Source organism: Spizellomyces punctatus, assembly GCF_000182565.1.
Source record: "Spizellomyces punctatus DAOM BR117 chromosome Unknown supercont1.7, whole genome shotgun sequence".
NCBI lineage: Eukaryota > Fungi > Chytridiomycota > Chytridiomycetes > Spizellomycetales > Spizellomycetaceae > Spizellomyces > Spizellomyces punctatus.
Genome location: NW_015971543.1, coordinates 749,012 through 768,988, shown reverse-complemented (window position 1 = coordinate 768,988; position 19,977 = coordinate 749,012). Strand labels below are relative to the sequence as shown.

Genomic DNA, 19,977 nt, shown 5'->3' with positions numbered 1-19,977 from the left:
CACTGAAGGCTCCCCTCCCAGAGGCATGTGTAGCTCTTGGTCTTGCTGTGGTACACTCTGCAGTCGCTCCTGAGTGCTCCACATCAAGTTTTCATCAAAGATGACATCCCTTGACATGACAACTTGGTTCATTTCAGGTACCCACAGTCTGTGGGCCTTACTCTGAGTGCTGTAGCTGACCATGACTGCTTTCTTGGCCTTCTCATCAAGTTTTGACCGCTTTTCCTTTGGAATATGAGTGTAGGCCATGCAGCCAAACACTCTGAGGTGCTGGAGATCTGGTTTACTGCCTGTAAACTCTTGAAATGGTGTTGATTGGTTGCTGAGTGCTGCAGTGGGGCTCCTGTTCCTGAGATAGACCGCTGTCATGATTGCCTCACCCCAGAACTTGTAGCTGAGTCCACTGTGGTGCAGCATGCACCTTCCCATTTCCACCAGTGTCCTGTTCATCGTCTCAGCTACACCATTGTGCTCTGGTGTGTAGGAGGTGCTGAATCGCTGCTGAATTCCCTTCTGTTTGCAGAATTTCTTGAATTCTTCGCCCACATACTCTCCCCCATTGTCTGATCTGAGAGTTTTGATCTTCTGCCCCGTGAAGTTGGTTGCCCAGGCCTCAAACTCCTTGAATTTGCTGAGAACCTCACCCTTCTCCTTCAGAAGATAAACTGCTGTCATCCTTGACTTGTCATCAATGAATGTGACAAAGTACTTTGCCCCACCATGACTTGGTGTCTTCATGGGCCCACACACATCACTGTGAACCACCCCCAGCAGTAGAGCCACTCTAGCTGCTTCTCCCTTTGGAAAGGGGCGCCTGGTGATCTTTCCAATGGCACAGGCTTCACATGGTGATGTTTCTGTGTGATTCTTGACCTCCAGACCGCTTCCCTGCTGGTTCCTAGCCAAGATTTTGATGCTGTTGATGTTCAGGTGTCCTAACCTGCGATGCCAGAGCTCCAAACTCATTCCAGAGGCTATGTTTGCATGTTCTCTTGCATGAAACTTGTATAGACCGCCGCCTAGAGTTCCCTGGATTGCTTCCTGACCATCTGAAGTCTTGATACAGCATCCCTTGCTGCCAAACTCAACTTTGGCACCGTTTTCAGTGGCTCTTCTTACTGAAAACAAGTTCTTTTCAAGCTTGGGAACAAACCACACATCTCTGAGGGTACAGAATCGGTTTCTGCCTGTCTCAAGTGTGATCTGGCCCTTCCCTATTGCCTGAACTGTTCTGTTGTCCGCCAGATGGACTTGAATTGGTGACATCTCCATGTAATTGGTCATCCAATCCTTCCTGTGTGACATGTGCTGTGAAGCACCCGAGTCCACAATCCACCAGACTGCTCCCTGAGAGGTTTTGGTTTCATCTCCCGACTGAGCAAAGAATAGGAACTCATTCTGAGTTGCCTGACTGGTGCTGGCTTGATTGGCTTGTTGTTTGGTGTCCGCCAGAAACTTCCTGCAGTCCTTCTTGAAGTGACCCTTCTTGTTGCAATAGAAGCACTTCCCTGCTATCTTCTTGGTCCCACCATGCTTGCCAACCTTCTGCCCACCATCCCTGCTGAAAAAGGCCTTCCCTTTGCTATCTCCTTCACCCCCAGCTTCCTTCCTGCGTGTTTCTTCATGCAAAAGCCGTGATGTGAGGAATTCCAGTGTCAGAGAATCACTCCTGGCCTCCAAAGACACCACCAGCTGTTCATAACTCTCTGGTAGGCTGTAGAGTAGGGTGATGACTTGGTCTTCTTCACTGACTGGCGCCCCAATGGCCTCCAACTGCTGAGCCATTGTCCTGACCGTGTTTATGTGTCCCAACATGCCCCCAGTGCTGTCTTCCATCTTCAGAGTGAGAAATTTCCTCCTTAGATAGAGCCTACTGGCAATTCCCTTCCTTTGGTGGACCTCACTGAGCTTTAACCAGGCCTCTTTTGCAGTTACAGCGGTCTGTACATGCATGAGTTGGGCATCACTCAGTGACAGAGCAATTACAGCCATTGCCTGCTCATCCCTTCTCCTCCAATCCTTCTCAGAGGTTCCCTCCATGCTCTCATCCCCCTCAATCACACCCCACAGCCCCTTTTCCTTCAGCAACATCATCATTTTGAACTTCCAGAGGTGATAGTTCATGCCATTGAACTTTTCCATCGTGAGTTTGGTGTCCAAGTCCGTGTTTGACATGTCTGAGCTGATTTGGTGAGTGGATTTGTTGTTGGGGAAGAGGTGAAGTCGTCCTGGTATGGTAGGTGGTCCAAATATGAGGTTGGGAAGAAGATAGGTCCGTCAGGAAGATGGTGTGGCCGTCAGAAAAGAGATTTGAAGCAGGAAAATATCAGTGATAGCTATCAGGGCTCATAACCTATTGAAACTTACTGCTTGGAACACTGATTTCCCATGTAGAAATCACTTCTGAAAGGCCTAGTAATGCCTGTGGCCGCTAGTAAGACTTCTGGGTGCAGTAACTTGTGGGATAACACGCTTGTATTAATTCAGAGACGTTCAAAAGTCCCCTTTATATAACCCAGTACATTCTCCAGCCTCCCTCCGCCTTTGTTTACTGTTTACATGCTTCAGCCCACTTGTTTACATGCTCAGCCATGCTCAGCGATGCTCAGCAGCTTCAGCCATGCCTTGGCAAACATTACCTGAAGATCTAGATCATCACAAATCTTCCAGACCTTCTAAGAGTGCTTACATGATGATTTACCCCTTTAAATCATTCCCACACACGTCTGTGATCATTCTGATTATTCTAAGTCCAATTCCCCATGTTGTAACTTAGCCAAATCAGATGTGAACTGTCTAATGACATCCCAGCATGATCTCACATGATTTATAGATCATACAGCGTGGTTTAAGCCTGAATCTCAACACATGTAAACAAGTGGGATGAAGCATATAAACAGTAAACAAAGGTGGAGGGAGGCTGGAGAATGTACTGGGTTATATAGAGGGGACTTTTGAATGTCTCAGGATTAATAGCATGTTATCCCACAAGTTACTGCACCCAGAAGTCTTACTAGCAGTCACAGGCATTACTAGGCCTTTCAGAAGTGGTTTCTACATGGGAAATCAGTGTTCCAAGCACTAAGTTTCAATACTCTGGTGTCATATCTGGTCTCTGCAGGGGCCATGTATGGTAGGTGACTGGTCCCATGCCTTTCCCATAGATGGCTCTGGCTAGAAGAGAGGCCTGATTGAAGCTCAGTGATATTCACCATAGGAAGGGAAGTGGCAGTAAAGGCTGCATGGAAAGGAAATCACACTGTATTGAAGATAGGGGATGGATTTTGTAAGTGGAAAAGAAGACAAGGCACCACCAATTTCTACAGCCTTTCTAGAGTGATTGGCAATAGGCAGTCTCTTTTGGAGCCAGAAACAAATCTCTACCTCTGCAGTTTCTAATGTAACCATTGCTGGCTGAGGAAAAATGGCTGAAGAAATATGGCTGAAGAAGCATGGCAAAGTATTCTTCAGCAAAGATAGTGGTCAGAAATTTGCAAATGACAGGACAGCCAAGAAGATAGCTGAGAAGTGCTTTTACTGCAGCAAGAAGCCCTACTTTAAAAAGAACACAGTGACTTTTAGGGGAGTCACCAAACAAATGCCAACACAAGCCAAGAAGCACATTCAGCAGCCATTCCTCTTTCTTGCTCATGGTTGATGACAATCCAAAAGGATTTGAAGGCACAGTCTAGTGCATTGAGACTAGGTACCTCACAGCACATGTCTTACAGGTAAAAATTGGATCATAAAATACACATCAGTATTACCAGATTAAGTTTGTCTGGTCAGCCACACCACAAAATACTTCAGGTGATATGGCATGTTTTAAATCACCCTTGATACACAGCAGATGCTGTACTCCCAAAGACATGTACTTTGTTCCCCAGACTTGAAAATGAACTTGTATGTGGTCAGAGGGCCCATTAAAATCAGCAAGGATGCTGTATCAGGCTATTAAGCAGTTATACTGTCATTGTGGTATTTCAAATTGATGTACTTGCATGCCAGCCACATCAAAACCTTTGGCAGGAACCTGCTAGCTTGCAGTTAGAAGGCTAAAAGGGTGTGGAAATATCACCATGTGAAGCATGTGCCATTGGCAAGAGACAACTCCTGAGGATGATTTATGATGATGTGTGTAAGTCCATAAAGTTCCAAATCAGGGTGGTAGAAGGTACATTATCACACACACACACTATTGTCAGTCAGGAATTTTAGCAGTTTAGCTTTACAACAGAGATTTGAGATACACAAGAAGTTGAAACAGTCCCAGCTGGGTACCAAGAAGCAACTGCTCCACTGGTCAGATTTATAATCAGAATGATGGTTCTTACATTGGTGCTTTGCTGGTTACCAGACCAGAGTAGCAGCCTGAATGACAATACAAACACTGAGTTCTTAATCAAAATAGGCAGCAGGTCAGTCAACTGGCAAAGCAAAAAGCAACCCACATCACCCTCCTATTACCTGATACAGTACTGCATCAGGCCAAAAGGAGCTATCCCTCTCACAATACTTCTTGGTGAGTTAGGCCACACAGGGACCAAACATATTCTTTTCTAGCACCATTTCATGGAAAGCTGTTGAAGACAAAAGATGTACAAACAGACTGTCAATATTCTTATCAAGGCATTACCCAAAGTCAAACACCTCAGTATTATAAAATAATAGGCTATATTTTTATACTAGTACTTGACTGAGTGGGTGTTGGAAATGTAGCTTGAATGTCTGTGGTTCATTATAACACTTATTAAATAATTTAGTTGGAAAGACTGGCACCCACAACTCTTGACAAGCTGCTTACCACCATCTACTACTATTATAAGCATATCAAGCAGAGGTCAAAGTCAGGTAGAAATTCTATGATCTCCATTTCTTTTTCTATAGTATTGCTTATTCACTACTCCCTCTCAGTCTAAGTTGCTGGAGATACTTTCTAGTACTGGGACAGTATAATATTATTACTCTTAATAGAATTAGCAACCTCAAATATACTGAATTGATTTTGGGAAGGTGTACTTACTGCAATATAACAATATTATCACTTCAAAATAGCTTTCTTATTGCTATCCTTAGGTCAATATGAACCCTGTGATTGATATCTCTGGACCAGGCATTAATATATATACCCCAAAAGCTCCACCTCATTTTCAAACTAATCTGTACTACCTATCTCTTCCCCTCATTGCTAAAACCCTAGTTTAAAATTTTGCAACTTTTCCTCTTATGGAGCCCCAAACCTGAACCCTTTAGTTTTGATTTACCAATCTCATTTTCTACTTGGTGGATACTTAAGATCCATTGCCTGGTAACTGATGCCCACCCATTTTTACTGTTTAAATCTGCTGCATTGCTGTCTATAATTCTAATAATAAGCTGGACATATTCAATAATTTACTTTTTCCTGATGTCACTTAGTCTTGCCCTTTCATGTACCTTTGTATTTTGAAAGAATATAAACTATATATATTTAAGTCTTGCCATTATAGGCCAAACATGTGCAAAAGATTTCCAATCTTATGCAGCCTGATGTGAAATATCTACCTCCCAGCAATATCATACTTACTTTACACCTACTCCAACCCATTAAGGGATTTGCAGGAGCAGTTTGCCCTGGGTTTTGCGGCCTAGAAGAATCAATCATGCCAAGTAAGTGTTCCCAGATAACAAGAGGAACTTCATACAAGGGATTTTCTTTGTACCTTCCAAGACATCATGTGCTTTTGCAGCGTTTTCAAGGGGATATATCATGGGAGGATCAATCTTAACCTGGCAACACAAATCTTAATAAGCCGCATCAGTCTGGAAGTCCAGAAAATAGGAGGACCACCTTTCCCGCTGCCATCAAGTCCATCAGCTGTTTCGCAAGTACATCAAACTCCTCTTTTGTCGTTAAGAACTCAAACAGACTAGGTCGCATTAGACGAATCGCACGTGGCACAAGTTTCATGATATCGATAGAATCCACCTGTTCAAACTTAGTCCTGAGACATATCATCACGGGAGGATTCACACAACTGACCTTTCCAGATGCATTCCCGAACGACAGCATGAACCCCAATCGCTTCAGACATGCAAGGGACTCGTCGAATGTTGATCTCCCTACGCCGTCAAACACTGCCGCCACACCTGAGAGAGACTTGAGGTTACAGACGTGCCATGCGCATCTTGCCACAATTGGCTTACCTTGGCCGTTGGTAAGCTTGCGTACCTCCTGGACGACGTCATGCTTCGTGTACAGGATGATATCATCGGCTCCTGAAGATAGTACAACGATGAGATGGAAAGGCAATAATCGGCAAACAGCGGAGTGCAAGGCACCCACCAGCCCTACGAGCCGTATCAGCCTTCTCTTCAGAAGAGGTGGTTCCAATCACACGAGCACCTAGGTGCTTGCATACTTGGACCAACATCTGGCCGGTACCACCAGCCGCCGCCTGACGTAGTCACTTTGATCAGGACAGTGTCAAGGATTCAAATGAACAAGCAAAACGGCTTTTCAATTACATGCACAAGTACATCATCGCCCGGTTTGACTTCATACGCTTGCTGTGCCAACATCAGTGCCGTCAATCCTGTAAAGACGTTGTTAGAAGCAGCCTGAGTGTACACGAATAAGAATCCTCACCTTGGAGCAGCAAGGCAGCCCCTTGCTCCAGCGTCACTTCAGGAGGAAGTCGAACTACGTTTGCTGCAAAAAGGAAAGTGCTAAGCATCGATGCTCTGCCAACTCCTGATGTGATCTTGTAGTTTCAGTACCCAGGGCACTTACTGGGAGGAGTCGCAGTATATTGGGCGTAGGTAGATGCAGACAAATATGCGACTCTATCACCCTGCGCGAAACCGCTGACCTAGAGTTGGGTGATTAAACTTGGGGTCCTCTAACCCCACAAGTTTTGAACATACCCCTTCACCAACGGCTTCCACGATCCCAGACGCTTCACTTTGTTGAGGCGATAAAAATGTTTATTTGGTTCGTATCAGGATGATTTAAATCCCAGGGATGCTTACCGGCCCAAGATGAAAGGAAGCTCAACCTTATAAAGACCACTGCGATGATAACTACGGTTTTGACCCGTTTTAAGAAACTCTTGTGGGCACGCAAGCAAAGTCCGCAAAGTTGAAACACATTACGTATCAATGAAATTGACACCGACAAAGGAATTCTTGATTAATAGGCGGCCTGTATTTCGCCAGCAGTATGTCAGTCTAATATTTAGCTTAATGCTTCGGGAGAAGAGTTTTTGTCCACTCAACGCCTACCTGCCGATACCGCTGGCTTGTCTACGTCGACATACTGGAGGACCGAGGAGTCCCCTGTGTTTCGAACTTGGATGGCTTTCATGCTCGATGGGCAGGCGTTCGTGTGGATGAAAGTAGAAGCTCGCAGAATCTGAAAATGATGCAGGGGACGCTGCTGGGCTGGAGAGGAAAGAACTCTCCTTATCGCTTGCATGAGTCATTAACACAGGCGAGACCTGTCCCCAGCCTGTCCCGCTTTAACTACGTGCTTTGTAATTAGAAATGCAGCTAATTTGTCATTCCAACACGGTTGCGAACCCTACTTCTTTCAGGCACAACGAAATTTACAAAACTTTCTGTTAGCACTCTGCGTTTTACCGCTGAGGGAGATATACAGGTCCCCCCGGGATGGGAAACCAATTTCGAAACGTTGGTGCAGGGAACCAATTCCGCATGGAACTATTCAAGGGAGCATCTACAACCCCATTCGAACAGGCACATTGACTATACTTGAGTAGCCTGCGTTTATCCCTGAGCGATACATAACAGACCTGACCATCCCCTCAGAGGACGTAATATTATATTCTGAAACGCCGGCGCAGGAACTTTAGAATACAGTCCGGATCCCAGCGGTTAACCAAATAGTCACAAAAACATTTACATTCTCATAAAGATTCTCCAGAGGTAAAAGATCATACATACAGATATTGTTTGAAATGCCAGCTCTGCGACATGCTTCTCATCGACCCTCATGCTGTCTCGCCCCATCCTGCCTGTCGCGATCTACTTCGTGCAGGCCAGTACCATTCTTTAACGTACTTGACGCGATGGGCGCATTTTTGGGTGGAGATACAGGCGGTGAAACTGGAATCGGTTGAACACTGCCTGAAGAGACTGCTTGATGGGATGCAGCCATTGTCCCCAGCGATACGCCACCTGTGCTCGATGTGGATCCTAATATGGGCGGACGTGGCGCTGACTGTAGAGGGTGGGAAGTCGAATGCTGGTGGTACGTGTTCGGGGAAGTTGTCGCTGGGAAATACGTAGAGGGGTACGATGTTGGCATGGTCACATGTGAATAACTTCCATTCGATTGGTGATGTTGTGGAACGTAGTTGTTTGCTGAAATCTGAGGTTGCGCCGGTGATGTTGTTGACGGGGAAAGATGTATCGGAGGATTGTGTGGATGGGTTTTGTTCGCATCTTGCGCTCGCTGTTGATGCTGATGCTCCGGTTGCTGCTGATTCTGTCGTTGAGCTTGATGATATTGCTGGTACTGCTGGTAGTAGTTGATCTCCTGGGCGCTCGGGTATGCATGCGCATACATTTGCTGTTGTTGAGAGAAACCTGCAAGAACCGATGGAGGTGGAAGAACAGCACTCGGGCGGATGGCAACTGTCTCCGAAGGGCTACCTCCTGTCGAAAGGAATCCCGGCGGCCGCACGTTAGGGGCACCATGATCCTTCTGGTCCGTAGGATATCCATCTACTGTCGGTGATGGCATTCTCCCAGCATGCCCACCTGCGCCAGTTTTATTGTGCATCGCGGCATAGTGTCCAGGTGCCCGGCCCCGGACGACCAAGGGAGCGGATTCGGTGATTGCTATTTTGATGCGGGACTTATCTGAAAGCTCAGCATACAACTCTGCCACAAGGACATGATACTGTTGTGCGGCACGTCGCTTGCCATTGTTAGCTGTAGCAGCCTTGAACTGAAGTCGCTCGTAGGTCACGCTATGGAACGAGTCCACTCCTCGCGTAGCTGTGGTCATAGGATCTTGAGGTTGACAGAGCTTCGGCTCGGGTAGCATCTGCGGACCTTTATCCCGTTTTGCCGTGTGCTGGACAAGTTCGACTTCCCGCTGACCATTTGAGGTACGGGCACCAATGCCAACATGGAACGCGGTGACGGTATGCAGCTGACCGTCTAGCGCTACCAAGCAGGGCATTTCCACGCGATGTCCCACTGTATCCATTGCCGAGAAGCTGATGCTGACCTGAAAGTAATTCCGACGGTAACAGGTCCAGTCATTATCCGCCAAGAAGAAGCCTCTTTCTATGCGCGGGTTGAGTCGAATGGAGTACCTGGTGCAGGCATGAATACCTTTGGCAACGACTCAAAGATGTAGCATACTACACGTACGATTTATTTCTATCCATACTAAGGACTGCGCAAGATTGCGTGGTTGGCCGCCAAGAAGGGGCAGAATCCATCCAGCGTTGCCGACGGAGGATCGGAGAATCTACTTCATTAGAGGCCGAATCCGGAAACGGGCTGCCATACACGTGTCAGAAATTGACAAGAAGGCACAGCCCATATAAACGAGACAACTCTACCTTTGGCTAACATCCCGATGTCTTTCTTCGTCGTCGGCATTGCCAGTGGCAGGCGGCGGCAGCCCATTGGTTCCCTGCTGGACACTGGAAGTAGGACCGACTCCAGGTGAGAACGCAAGGGAAGTAGGCGAATAGATAGGTACGTAAGGAGAAAAGGTGGAGGGCGGTGGGGCTGACCGATTCGCATACACGTAGGAAGAGTAGGGCTTTGCGGCAGCTGATCCAGTAGGGGCGTGTTGAGAAGACGTAGACGTTGGGGATGAGGTAGAGTTTGACGTAGGACCGTTCTGGGAAGTTCGATTGCTGTAAGCAGCATTGCCCGTGGACGACGGATAGGATGCAGCAGCAGATGCCATCCCTGCTCCACGACGACGGTGGTGTCTAACACGATTGCTGACGTGAGGACTGGGGAGAAGGTTACCCAGAGTCGCACAGCTCGTCTTTTAAATTCCCAGGCTGAGATCGCGGCTGATTGCTGATGGAATAATTTTGCACGACAATTGACTATAAATAGTAACTATTATGCCATAAACAGTCATATTTGTGCACGCCACCAAGAGTTGGACCCCTGCTGAGCCTCCGCTACTGTCTCCACATATGGACATATGATGCACTACAACCGATTCGATGAGGTTGATTCCAGCAGGGTGCTTTGGACGCTGACCACATCACTCACGATATCTGGTAGGAATATCAAAGATGCTTGAGACTCACAGATACAGTAAGATGGGGCAGAAGGCAACTGGGATAATGGTATAGGCCAAATTGGACTGAAATAAAGAAGTCTAAAAAAAGTCTATCTACACAATTGCTGCGGTCGCGACGCGACGTACGCGACCGAGCTCATCTATCCTTCCAAACAGTTTGTACAATCCACTGGAAGCCCACAAAACGGACCACCCGCAAGAAGAGTGTTACATCAATACTGGTTCGTCGCCGACCCAATCCCTCTTCACAGTAAAAAAGACGTCCGTCCCAAGGCCTTCACGAGACTGCAGAGTAAGGTCCCCCTTGAAATATCGCGCATACTACATAAAGAGAGAACATTAACAAATCGGACAGATGAACTGATCAACACTTTAATATAACGCTTACCAACTGACTCAACGGTAAACCGTATCCGAATCCGGCCATAGGAGCTCCATCAACCTCCGACCCATGAAAGTCCGGATCTATAGGTGCTTGCTTCGCCGTGGTGTACGCATACTGGAAGGCCCTGTCGACTTCTCGCACTGGAATGCCGACGCCCTTGTCTGATACCCTTATAACGATATCGTCACCCCTCACTTGGACATTGATCACCACAGGCGGCAGATCTTGTCGTTTTGCCTCTCCCCGTCCCACACGGGTCTCCTCTTTCTCAACCACCGCCCGCATGGCATTCTTGCATATTTCGAAAATGATATGGTGCATATGAGAGGGAACATAAACAAAATCTGGCACGCCTCCTTCCGGTATTTGAATCTCAACAGGTGGTGACACCCCGTAAGATTGCTCACACACTTCCGCTGCATCAACTGACGCCTCCGACGCCACATCCACCACGCTTGTACGGGTGCAAACAATTCCAATGTGGTGTGGAAATCTATGCTGCCGCTGTAGTGCGAGATGATGTCCAATGAGAATTCGTACACCAACTCGGTTACGATGAAAGCGGTTGAGAAATGATTGAACTTCAGGGTGATGCTCGGGAAGGTACGGGTGCGACTGAGTGAGCTGCCGAACACCTTTGCCGACAATGACAACGACCGGATTATGGCGGTCTACGATTCTCTTCAGAATGGTGTTGAATTGTTTGTTATAGGCAGGTGCGGCATTGACAAGGTGCGGAGATTGGCATTGTCCAAAGTATGCACTAAGTCAAGAGACAATGTCAGTTGCAGAGCCAGAAAAATATGAGAGTGAGCACAACATACAGGCTATCGGCTTCCGCAGACACTTGGTTGACTGCTGGCATGACAGAGGGGCGTGTCATATCCAGAGCTGCAGTGCTTGCTAAGCCAGGTGGTAACACATCGAACTCATCTTTCCGACCACGTGCTCCACCGATCAGCTTACTGAACCACGATCCCATGCCCTGCATTCCATGTTCACTTTCAAACTTGCATCCCAGACTGGGATTACGACGATGGGCGTCGATCACGTTGTAAAATTCGACCAGGTCCTTGAAGCTCTCCGCATACCAGCTTTTCACTTGATGAACAGCATGCATTTCCTTAAGGCCATACGGCAGCGTTTCCAGTTCCGCATATCGGTGAGCTAATCGGACAGATATTTCATCAGCCAGGAACTTTGCGGCTTGCAAAAGAGTTGACTGTGAAGGACGCTCGCCTGGACAGATATAAACACTTTAACAGCAACTCTATAAAACCCACACAGCAAGCAAGTACCCACCAAACTTTAGCATTTCCTCAAATCTTACAGGCCGTGGTGTTCTCTTGGCATAGGCCGCCAAGCGGGGGGCGACCCAGGAAGGCGATGGAGGCATGGACAACCAAAAATACCGAAACAGGAGTGCAATGAAAAAGCGATGACAATGTGGGAACAAAGTCAAGGGAGGCGAAAAGGAGAAGGTCCTTTATATCTATCGTTGTATCTGCATCACCCCGTCGAAGCGTGCTGTCGCAAGATGGCGAGGATTGGGCACACCTGACCCAACAAAAGGTCGATTATTTCGGCCGGCGCTTTTCCAATGGGAGCGCGTGACATGCAACTGTTACACAAACCCATGTGGAATTTGAGTTTTGTTTGCGTAATGTCACGTGCAATTCATGACTCACGCTCCGACCGAAGGCTTTGGTAAGCCAAGATCACTGGCTTCTTTCGCGGAGCATATGGATGGCGTGCGATTTGAACAGGAACAGCATAGAGCCAGAATTCATCCTAGTTTACAGCCTACGTGCTGAAACTCTAATCATTATCAGCTGGACGTGTGTGGGAGTCGTCAATGTTTTATGAATATTACATTATGTCCATTTAGTGCCTCCAATTTGCATTCCTATTTACAGAGTCGCCTTAGCGACTGTCGCCGTCCCGTATTATGTTCCGCTCCATCCAATTTGTTCTCCTTGTTCACCAAATGGCCATGGCTCTCATCGACCGAGACTATATCCATGCTGAGTCGCTGTTTACCAGCCTTTCCTTTGTAGGTCCTGATGGTCTCCTTTTTGCTTTGCGGCACCAGTGGTTTCCCAGTAAGCGATGCATGCTCTCCTCGCATGAGCGGAGCACGCGATTCTTGTCCTATATCTTGGACCTTTGCAACCTGTGCTACTTCTGGTATTATGGTAGTTTGATCATCATCCATGTCCATGGCTGACGCGGACAATGACAGCAATGCCGCAACTGCGTCCACTTCCTGCGTTGCCACAGGACTTGAAGGGGTTGGATCGCCCTCTTTCTGTGTCGTGTTATTAATTTCAAGACATCTATGATCATCCTGGACCGGCAGGGTGCCAGCTTTTATGGCTTCAGACTTGAGAGAACGACGTACTGATTTCCGCGTGCCTGCTTGAAGCTGCCTGTCGACACCGTCGGAACCGGCACTCCATGTGTGTGATGATACTACGGAATCAGTGCTCTTTGTCGTCGACTCTCCGTCACCGCCAGCGCTCAAATCGCTCCGGCGATGATTCCGTATCCCAGGGCGACGAGAGCTCCGAAGTGTCGATAAAAATCCATCAGCCTTCGTCCCCGACGAATTCAGAAGACCAGCATTTGAATCTACGTTTCCTTCCGGGGATGTCTCACATCCTGACAACGACTCACTACGGTCTTCAGCGACTGTTTCCTGACGTGCTTGGGCTACTATTGATCTACGCAGCGCTCTTGCAGCCCGCTGTTTCGAGAGAGGTTCTTTTCCCATGATGGTATCATCTCTAGACATAGGCGATTCTGTCGATGGGGTTGCATCACCTAAGATGTCAGACTTCTTAATTCCTCGTTGCAACGATGGAGATACATCCGTGCTCAGGTAACCTCGGGGACGTTGACGGGACCCTGACTGTCGCGCAGCACTGCGGGATAATTGCTGCTCTGCATGCGAGAGCGCCTGGCGATCAGGGGTTACAAGCGATCGTGGGAGTTGGGTCTTCCTTCCGGGACTTCTCTTGGCTGTTGAGGAGATGAACCGTGGGGATCGACGCGTTGGCAACATTTCATCGTCGCTTCCCTCACCCTCAGAATCTTCTCCCAGGACTGCTCCGCTTCGACTACTGGGAAAATGGTTTTCGGTATCAACTCCGTCCCGATGACCACGGCCACGCAAACTCCTCCGTTTACCAGGTAGTTCTGAAGGAAGGTTCCCGGAGTCGTTCTTAATATCATGCACTCTAACGGCGGCTGACCGTTTCACAGACTGTAGTGCACTGCTTTTGCCGGGAGTAAGCTCTGTCTCGCTTTGCAGTGCTGGATGCCTTTCGGGAGTTCCCTCTGCGTCGCCATCACTGTCTGACTCGGTGCTCGATTCATCAAATTCATCGTTGTCACTTTGTTCAGAGGAAGCAGCTGAATCACCTGTCTCCACATAGCTGAGTGACATGTCATCGTTATCACTCCAAGGCTCGAGTTCTACGTCTTCTAATGTGCCCCGGTCTCCAATATTGTCTCCGATTCTATCACCGGGGAACAGAGCTTTCCTCACTAGCCACAGATCTTCAATGACAGCGTCCAAGCCCCTACGCCTTCGCCTTACGATATCCGGCGATAACTTTGGAATTGCATCAACAACGTCATCATCACCACTTCCGGCTCGTCGATTGCGGGTAGTACTAGATGTCGAACCGCTTGCAGCACTCAGATGACGCTCACCCAATTCCTTTGCCACCACGCTCCTCATATTCCGAACCAAAAACAGCCCAGCATCTGCATAGAATCCACGGTTCTTCAAAACATCCTTATACTGACTAGCGAGCTTTTCTCTCTGATGTTTTCGCAACCAAAATTCACGTTCGTATGATTTGACTTTGATACGTTTAACTTTGGTGGATTTAGCTTTCGATTTCCCTTGCTTTCCGGTCTTTTTGGATTTTGCTTTGAATCAAAGAAACAAATGAAGGTAATAAGCGAATGTATAACGGTCAGGATACATACTTCGCGAAACATGTAATTTTACCAGGATCTTGCTTTGCCTCAACCTTCTTGTTCAAACCGATAAAACCTAGCAACCATCAACCAAGCGATTGTTAAAGACTCTTGGGAAAATTGCACACCATCATGAACAAGTAATCGTGACTTTATTGTACCTCGGCAACTTTTGGCCCCACACAGGCACTGTTGCATGGGTCCGAACGCCTCGAAACGATAATCGTAGGTAAGCTCGGAGCCCGCGAAAATATCCTCAGAAGAGAAGAGGCCGACGCAATATTCCCCATCCACCAGCCTAATATTACACACGTTTGTGTGAGAACGACTAAGGTGATGACCGCAGCTCGGGTGAAACAGAAGATATAACCAACCATTTTTCGATGTGACAGTTGGGTTCGCAACTATGGTTGACAAACCTGGCCTCTGTCCCTTTCCGGCATGCATCGATGACTTCTCCTCTGGCATAGTTCAGAAAATAGTAATTCTCAACATCCTTATAGATTGTTTCCATCCTCTCAATACATGTATCCTGCGATATGATCTCGCCACGGTACTCTATGACCATACTGCCACGCGGGATGTTGACCTTCGTTCGAAGGCCATGTCCCCGAACAGCGGTCTACAACGACCTGAGTTAGAATGCGAGGTCATTCAATGTGGAGGATAATGGAGACCTACCCACACAACCTCCAGCTCTTTTATTGACTCTCGCTTTTGAAATCGCTGGTTCGAACACCTTTCATTCGCAGGACAGTGCTTTGGAGAGCACTCTATAAACATGCATCTAAGAACGTGTGAGCCCGTCATCACACGCGTTGTATAATACTTCCAGTTGCGCACCTATTCAGACAATTATCCCTACAAGCTGGGTCATTATTGGACGGGATCTCGCATTGGCAAACCGGAACTTCTTTTCCCTTATGGGGCTTTCGATCAACAAAAATATCTGAAAATGCAAGCGTTGATATAGTAACATGGACAATTTGAAGACGTAATGAATGCTCCTTACTTTTCTGGATCCTGTAAAATGGACTGGGCGATTTCTTGGTAGCCTGCGCCTTCAACTGCAGTTGTGTCATGAATCGGTTTTCATAATGTTGCCCAATGAAACTGGTGACTTACAGCTGTCGGACCACCAAGAAGAGCGACATGTGTGACGATATCATAGGGGAGTTCAAAGTCAAGTTCTTCCTGCAGTAGGGTTGCTCCATGATTCATTGGTAATGGAAAGCTGAAGCGCGCTTGATATGCACGCGGCCGTAGTTTGGACAAGGCGTCGCTCTTGTAGACGGAGGAGTACAGCCCTGCTTTGAGATACCTCTTTTTCTGGTACAACGCCTTCATTTCCTCCGGACCGTCCCATATTGCCTCCGCTTTTCGCGCTAGCGCACCAGCCAGACGTGTCCACTGTTGACTTGATTTGTGTGCTTTGTTGATGGGGCGCTTCTTCTTGCCTAATCTGCGGCGCTTATGTTCAGCGGCAGACCCTGGCTAGAGTTTACCTCCAGGTCCACGCTTCGGCAGCGCATTCCCGTCCGTGGATTAATCGGGTCCTCTTTCTGCAACTTGACCCTCTTCCGGGCCCGTTCTATTGTCCCTCGCTCCTCGTCTAACACCCTTCTTTCTGCATACGAGACCCATTGGCTCAACTGCGTCGGCATACGTCCCCACCCAGCAGCATGGCGTAGGTCGCCACCGATATCGGCATCCACTAGTTTGCGGAGATGGTACTCCATTAAAATACCGCCCAACTCCCAGCCGTTGTCCCCAGTGCCGCAAAACAGGGCCGGCACCGGTGAAGAAAAAAAGTCTTTGATCTGTTGCGTAACGGAAGAACCCGACGTTCTGGCTTCCGGGAGTAAAACTAATGGAAAGATAGCGGGGGATACATCGGGGTTAGCCGACCGTCCCTGAAATGTTGAAGTGGTACGCGATTTGCGCTTGAATGTGGTAGTCCAAGCGTCCTCATCTTCAAAATCACCTTTAGTGGATAGTTCAGTGCGTTGCCCATCGGACCTCAGTCGTGGTCTTTTCCTGACAGGTGATGTAGGAACTTCAACGGATTCGGGGGTTATCGGACCGTCGTCAACATGGTGATCAGGGAGCGGGATCTTAAATGTTCCCTCAAAAACAACAGCGTGTGATGAATGGTTTGGTGGATCTCGGCGATGTAAAAGTCGCTTTGATCTGACAGGGGTTCCATCGGCGAGTAAAGATTTGTCCTGAACCATGGCGGTGAAGTCGCTCGTCGACTTGCTCTGTTAGTCACCGGAGCGAATGCTGCAGTGATCAACTGTTAGATGGAGTGTATAAGGCAGGCAATCAAACAGCAGGACGGCCTCAAATCCATCTAGTCACAGAATTGGACATACCTGCGGGGTTTCTTCCAATAAGCTCCTAGTCTATATTTTGCGCTTAAAGGCGAATGTGGATTTAGTGACTCCATCGTCAAGCGTCACGACAACAAGCGAGCATCCTCGGAAGTCCTTACATCTACTTAATTAGAGCGTCTGTGGCCCTCACACACACACTAGTTTCCCAGCTGTGCACACAAGACACTGATTGGACTGAAGCGATGAATAGGGACATGTTAGCAGAGAGATCGAACTGGATGAGCTACGACAAAACTAACCGTCGGGGTGGCAAAAGAATGGACCGGTGTCGAGAGACTAGACGGTTGTCCTTTAACCGTTGCTTCCGCGCAACGTCTGCCTCTGCGCGGCGCCCTTTCTGCTCTACTCGCAACCTGGAGCGCGTTACTTTTTTACGTAGGAGTTTCTAGAGCCGTTTGTCCGAATTCACGTGTTTCGGAACAACAAAGTCGGAGCGCTACTTTGCTGCTGCTGCTCAAAACATTCTAAAGTCAGAAGTCAATGGCACGCGAGGTTGCTCGCAAAGATGCTCCTCCATAGTAACGAGTGCTACCAAAGATCATGCTCTTGAATGGCCCAAAATTGTTATGTGGTTGGTAGCCAGGCTGGGCTCCACAACACATGACCAGCTTGAGGGCAGTTTGGTATCAGAAAAGGTCGATGTAAATGCCAGCGAAATAAGCCGCCAGCAGGGTAGTAGCTTAATCAACAAAGGCTTCTAGCTGTCGTGGTAATTGTTCTTGCGTGTTGTCGGGCAAGGTTTTGAAACCAGCTGTCATTGGACATCTCGGCCAGCTGGTTATGAGTTGATGAAGATGGTTTTCGGCGACTTTTGGCCAACATAAAGTTGTATTGCGCCCTCGTTAGTAAAAGATACGGAATACTTTTATATTTTCTGTGTAGTGTATATCACGACCACTTGGATCACCGCGCGATGGGCGGGTGATCACCGATCATCATGTGTCATTTCCAGTCATGAGCCCTTATAAAACGTCCTCAGAAACCAAAAAACAAATAACACTCTTCTCCTCACGCAAAATGCCAGACATTGCAGCAAAACCTAACCATGCGAAGCCGAGAGGCAAGCCAGGCGTTAAATCCGAGGATCGGCACTCAGTACCGGTAGACGAACAACCGATTTTGCAAAAGCTGTTTCAGTTCAGGCATGATTGTACGTAAAATTCAGTTTAGTTATGGACATGTTAGGAACGCTTTTTGACAATCAACCAGTTTCGAAACTTCGGCATCATACTCGCAATAATGTGACCTTGAATGACTTGAACAAGAAGGCAGACGAGCTCGCTCTTGTAAGTTTAATCATATATTTAAGTAGCTAGAAAAATGTTCACGAAAACTGGAAACATGCTGCAATAGATCATGTTCGACTTGCGTGCGGTCCGCGAGTCCAATCCTAATGCAGAGCGCAATCGCATTGATGAGGTTTTGGATACCATCTGGACCATGTTATTCTACACCTGGGGGAAAATTAGTCGCATCGATGAAGACCTTTACCCCGTCTATGAGCAGCTGGCACTTATATTACGTCGCTGTGCAGAGATGGACCAGTCTGGTGCTTTCACAGCGGAAGATGTAAATCATTTGAAAGAGAGAGTGCTAGAAATCGAGAGAAAATTCATGAGGAATGGGGCGTTCGTCAACCCTGACCGACCTCCAGCTCCTCTCGCAGATACATTAGGATCAGAATTGCCGACGGGGCAAGCTATCATGATATCAACGTTAAATAAAATTCGTAAGTCAGAACATGTCCAGTTGCCAGACTGATTTTGATCTTTCCCCAATTTTTGTCCACAGATCGTCTCCTTGGCCACCTTGATAACCTCACTGAAGATATTGATCCACAGCTAATGGCAATTCACGATCGTTTAGCGACCATCTCCAAGCATTTGTCACATCTCGCTGCTCACGAGGATTGCACATTGTCCGACATTACGCCACTGGAACACGAAGTTCAAATGATCGACGCAGGCCGCGTAGACGGCGCTTTTGTTGTACCAGGCCAACCAGCCAATATGGTTCTTCCGGGGCAAGGAGCTCTCAAAAATCTTTTTCACAAAGTATCGGAACAAGTCTATAATATTATGATTCGATTCGAACCGATCGACAAAGAGTTGCTTCCCATTTATGAATCCCTGCGGTCGCTAATGACGGACCTGATGACTCAATCGGAATCTAGCCTAGTTCTTAACGACAGTGATGTTGACACATATCTGGATCGACTATTCGATATTGGGTTGGCAAAAGACGGGGATGTTTTTGTTCCAACTGGACAAAAGCAAGAGGAAATGGAGAAGGCTCACGGGCAGTCTGTCTTGCAGTATTTGATGGAGAGATGTCAGTCATTGATACATGAAATACTTTGCCGTTCGGCAGGAACAAGGATGTAGGGCTAAATAAAGCATGAGCATATTCTGCGGAGCGCATCTATAACTGTAAATCCGCTTGCATCAACATGATCATAAGTAGCGTTTTCGCTGAAACATCCTCCGACTAAGAATTTCGGAATCAATGGGCTAGTAGGATTTCTCTCGTGGTGGTGGGCTTAGTTACCCGGTTGACCAACCGTTATGCATGTGTAATTGGGCCTAGTAGTAGTTAGTTACTTGTAAGGAGTTAGCTAGTTAGCTTTTCCGAACTGGTTGTCGCCGGTTCATTCCCTGGTGTGGAGGCACTGACATTTGTTTTTGCCAATACACTAAGTAGCGTTTTCGGACATTTATTCATATTAGAACACGTGAGCTTAGCTGCGCGTGCTCAAGATCTTGGGGCAGGAAGGACCGGCAGAACCTTGAAAACCAAAAGGAGAGCCCCAACATTCATCCCGGATTTACAGCAGTCAAAAATGCTTTAACCGGCACACAGTGGAACTCATTGTCACTGAGACAAGGGAAATAGCCCAGGGCCAAACATCCAGGATTATCAAA

At 47.6% G+C, this 19,977-nt stretch overlaps 5 protein-coding genes across 6 annotated transcripts; 1 reads left to right on the top strand and 4 right to left on the bottom strand.

Annotated features, from left to right (window-relative positions):
• Window positions 1-5,412: 5,412 nt before the first annotated feature.
• On the bottom strand, window positions 5,413-7,729 carry SPPG_04603 (uncharacterized protein). Its single transcript, XM_016752839.1, has 13 exons — window positions 7,264-7,729; window positions 7,135-7,183; window positions 7,012-7,062; window positions 6,907-6,943; window positions 6,773-6,851; window positions 6,629-6,691; window positions 6,508-6,575; window positions 6,326-6,437; window positions 6,187-6,258; window positions 6,023-6,129; window positions 5,831-5,968; window positions 5,703-5,769; window positions 5,413-5,627 (listed from the first exon to the last, which is right to left on the bottom strand). The coding sequence occupies exons 1-13, from the start codon at window positions 7,454-7,456 to the stop codon at window positions 5,587-5,589; spliced, it is 1,077 nt and encodes a 358-aa protein (XP_016608314.1). The 5' UTR covers window positions 7,457-7,729; the 3' UTR covers window positions 5,413-5,586.
• An 8-nt stretch (window positions 7,730-7,737) lies between these two features.
• Window positions 7,738-9,983, bottom strand: SPPG_04602 (uncharacterized protein). Its single transcript, XM_016752838.1, has 3 exons — window positions 9,579-9,983; window positions 9,385-9,516; window positions 7,738-9,326 (listed from the first exon to the last, which is right to left on the bottom strand). The coding sequence occupies exons 1-3, from the start codon at window positions 9,932-9,934 to the stop codon at window positions 7,982-7,984; spliced, it is 1,833 nt and encodes a 610-aa protein (XP_016608313.1). The 5' UTR covers window positions 9,935-9,983; the 3' UTR covers window positions 7,738-7,981.
• A 324-nt stretch (window positions 9,984-10,307) lies between these two features.
• On the bottom strand, window positions 10,308-12,230 carry SPPG_04601 (uncharacterized protein). The gene is made up of 4 exons (XM_016752837.1): window positions 11,973-12,230; window positions 11,495-11,909; window positions 10,674-11,433; window positions 10,308-10,606 (listed from the first exon to the last, which is right to left on the bottom strand). Exons 1-4 carry the CDS (start codon window positions 12,064-12,066, stop codon window positions 10,493-10,495), a joined length of 1,383 nt encoding a protein of 460 aa, XP_016608312.1. The 5' UTR covers window positions 12,067-12,230; the 3' UTR covers window positions 10,308-10,492.
• Window positions 12,231-12,504: 274 nt separating this feature from the next.
• On the bottom strand, window positions 12,505-17,916 carry SPPG_04600. Of its 2 annotated transcripts, XM_016752835.1 has the most exons (11): window positions 17,296-17,916; window positions 17,155-17,230; window positions 17,036-17,077; window positions 15,786-16,943; window positions 15,673-15,727; window positions 15,504-15,609; window positions 15,342-15,447; window positions 15,035-15,282; window positions 14,822-14,958; window positions 14,692-14,736; window positions 12,505-14,609 (listed from the first exon to the last, which is right to left on the bottom strand). In XM_016752835.1, exons 4-11 carry the CDS (start codon window positions 16,005-16,007, stop codon window positions 12,577-12,579), a joined length of 2,952 nt encoding a protein of 983 aa, XP_016608310.1. In that variant the 5' UTR covers window positions 16,008-16,943; window positions 17,036-17,077; window positions 17,155-17,230; window positions 17,296-17,916; the 3' UTR covers window positions 12,505-12,576. The 2 variants fall into 2 exon arrangements, with proteins under 2 accessions (XP_016608310.1, XP_016608311.1); XM_016752836.1 differs by having other exon boundaries at window positions 17,036-17,230.
• Window positions 17,917-18,018: 102 nt separating this feature from the next.
• SPPG_04599 (uncharacterized protein) lies at window positions 18,019-19,768 on the top strand. The gene is made up of 4 exons (XM_016752834.1): window positions 18,019-18,206; window positions 18,266-18,342; window positions 18,410-18,785; window positions 18,848-19,768. The coding sequence occupies exons 1-4, from the start codon at window positions 18,074-18,076 to the stop codon at window positions 19,438-19,440; spliced, it is 1,179 nt and encodes a 392-aa protein (XP_016608309.1). The 5' UTR covers window positions 18,019-18,073; the 3' UTR covers window positions 19,441-19,768.
• Window positions 19,769-19,977: the final 209 nt, after the last annotated feature.

Coding starts and splice junctions, on each gene's coding strand:
- SPPG_04603 (XM_016752839.1), bottom strand. CDS start 7,456: ATGCAAGCGATAAGGAGAGTTCTTTCCTCTCCAGCCCAGCAGCGTCCC. Junction 7,184..7,263: donor CAAGCCAGCGGTATCGGCAG/GTAGGCGTTGAG, acceptor GGCGAAATACAG/GCCGCCTATTAATCAAGAAT. Junction 5,969..6,022: donor TCGGGAATGCATCTGGAAAG/GTCAGTTGTGTG, acceptor AAGTTTGAACAG/GTGGATTCTATCGATATCAT.
- SPPG_04600 (XM_016752836.1), bottom strand. CDS start 16,007: ATGAAGGCGTTGTACCAGAAAAAGAGGTATCTCAAAGCAGGGCTGTAC. Junction 15,448..15,503: donor AGGGATAATTGTCTGAATAG/GTGCGCAACTGG, acceptor ACACGTTCTTAG/ATGCATGTTTATAGAGTGCT. Junction 14,610..14,691: donor TGAGGCAAAGCAAGATCCTG/GTAAAATTACAT, acceptor TTTGATTCAAAG/CAAAATCCAAAAAGACCGGA.
- SPPG_04602 (XM_016752838.1), bottom strand. CDS start 9,934: ATGGCATCTGCTGCTGCATCCTATCCGTCGTCCACGGGCAATGCTGCT. Junction 9,517..9,578: donor CATCGGGATGTTAGCCAAAG/GTAGAGTTGTCT, acceptor CGTGTATGGCAG/CCCGTTTCCGGATTCGGCCT. Junction 9,327..9,384: donor AGTATGGATAGAAATAAATC/GTACGTGTAGTA, acceptor TGCCTGCACCAG/GTACTCCATTCGACTCAACC.
- SPPG_04601 (XM_016752837.1), bottom strand. CDS start 12,066: ATGCCTCCATCGCCTTCCTGGGTCGCCCCCCGCTTGGCGGCCTATGCC. Junction 11,910..11,972: donor TGAGGAAATGCTAAAGTTTG/GTGGGTACTTGC, acceptor ATATCTGTCCAG/GCGAGCGTCCTTCACAGTCA. Junction 11,434..11,494: donor TCTGCGGAAGCCGATAGCCT/GTATGTTGTGCT, acceptor CTCTTGACTTAG/TGCATACTTTGGACAATGCC.
- SPPG_04599 (XM_016752834.1), top strand. CDS start 18,074: ATGCCAGACATTGCAGCAAAACCTAACCATGCGAAGCCGAGAGGCAAG. Junction 18,343..18,409: donor AGGCAGACGAGCTCGCTCTT/GTAAGTTTAATC, acceptor ATGCTGCAATAG/ATCATGTTCGACTTGCGTGC. Junction 18,786..18,847: donor ATCAACGTTAAATAAAATTC/GTAAGTCAGAAC, acceptor TTTTGTCCACAG/ATCGTCTCCTTGGCCACCTT.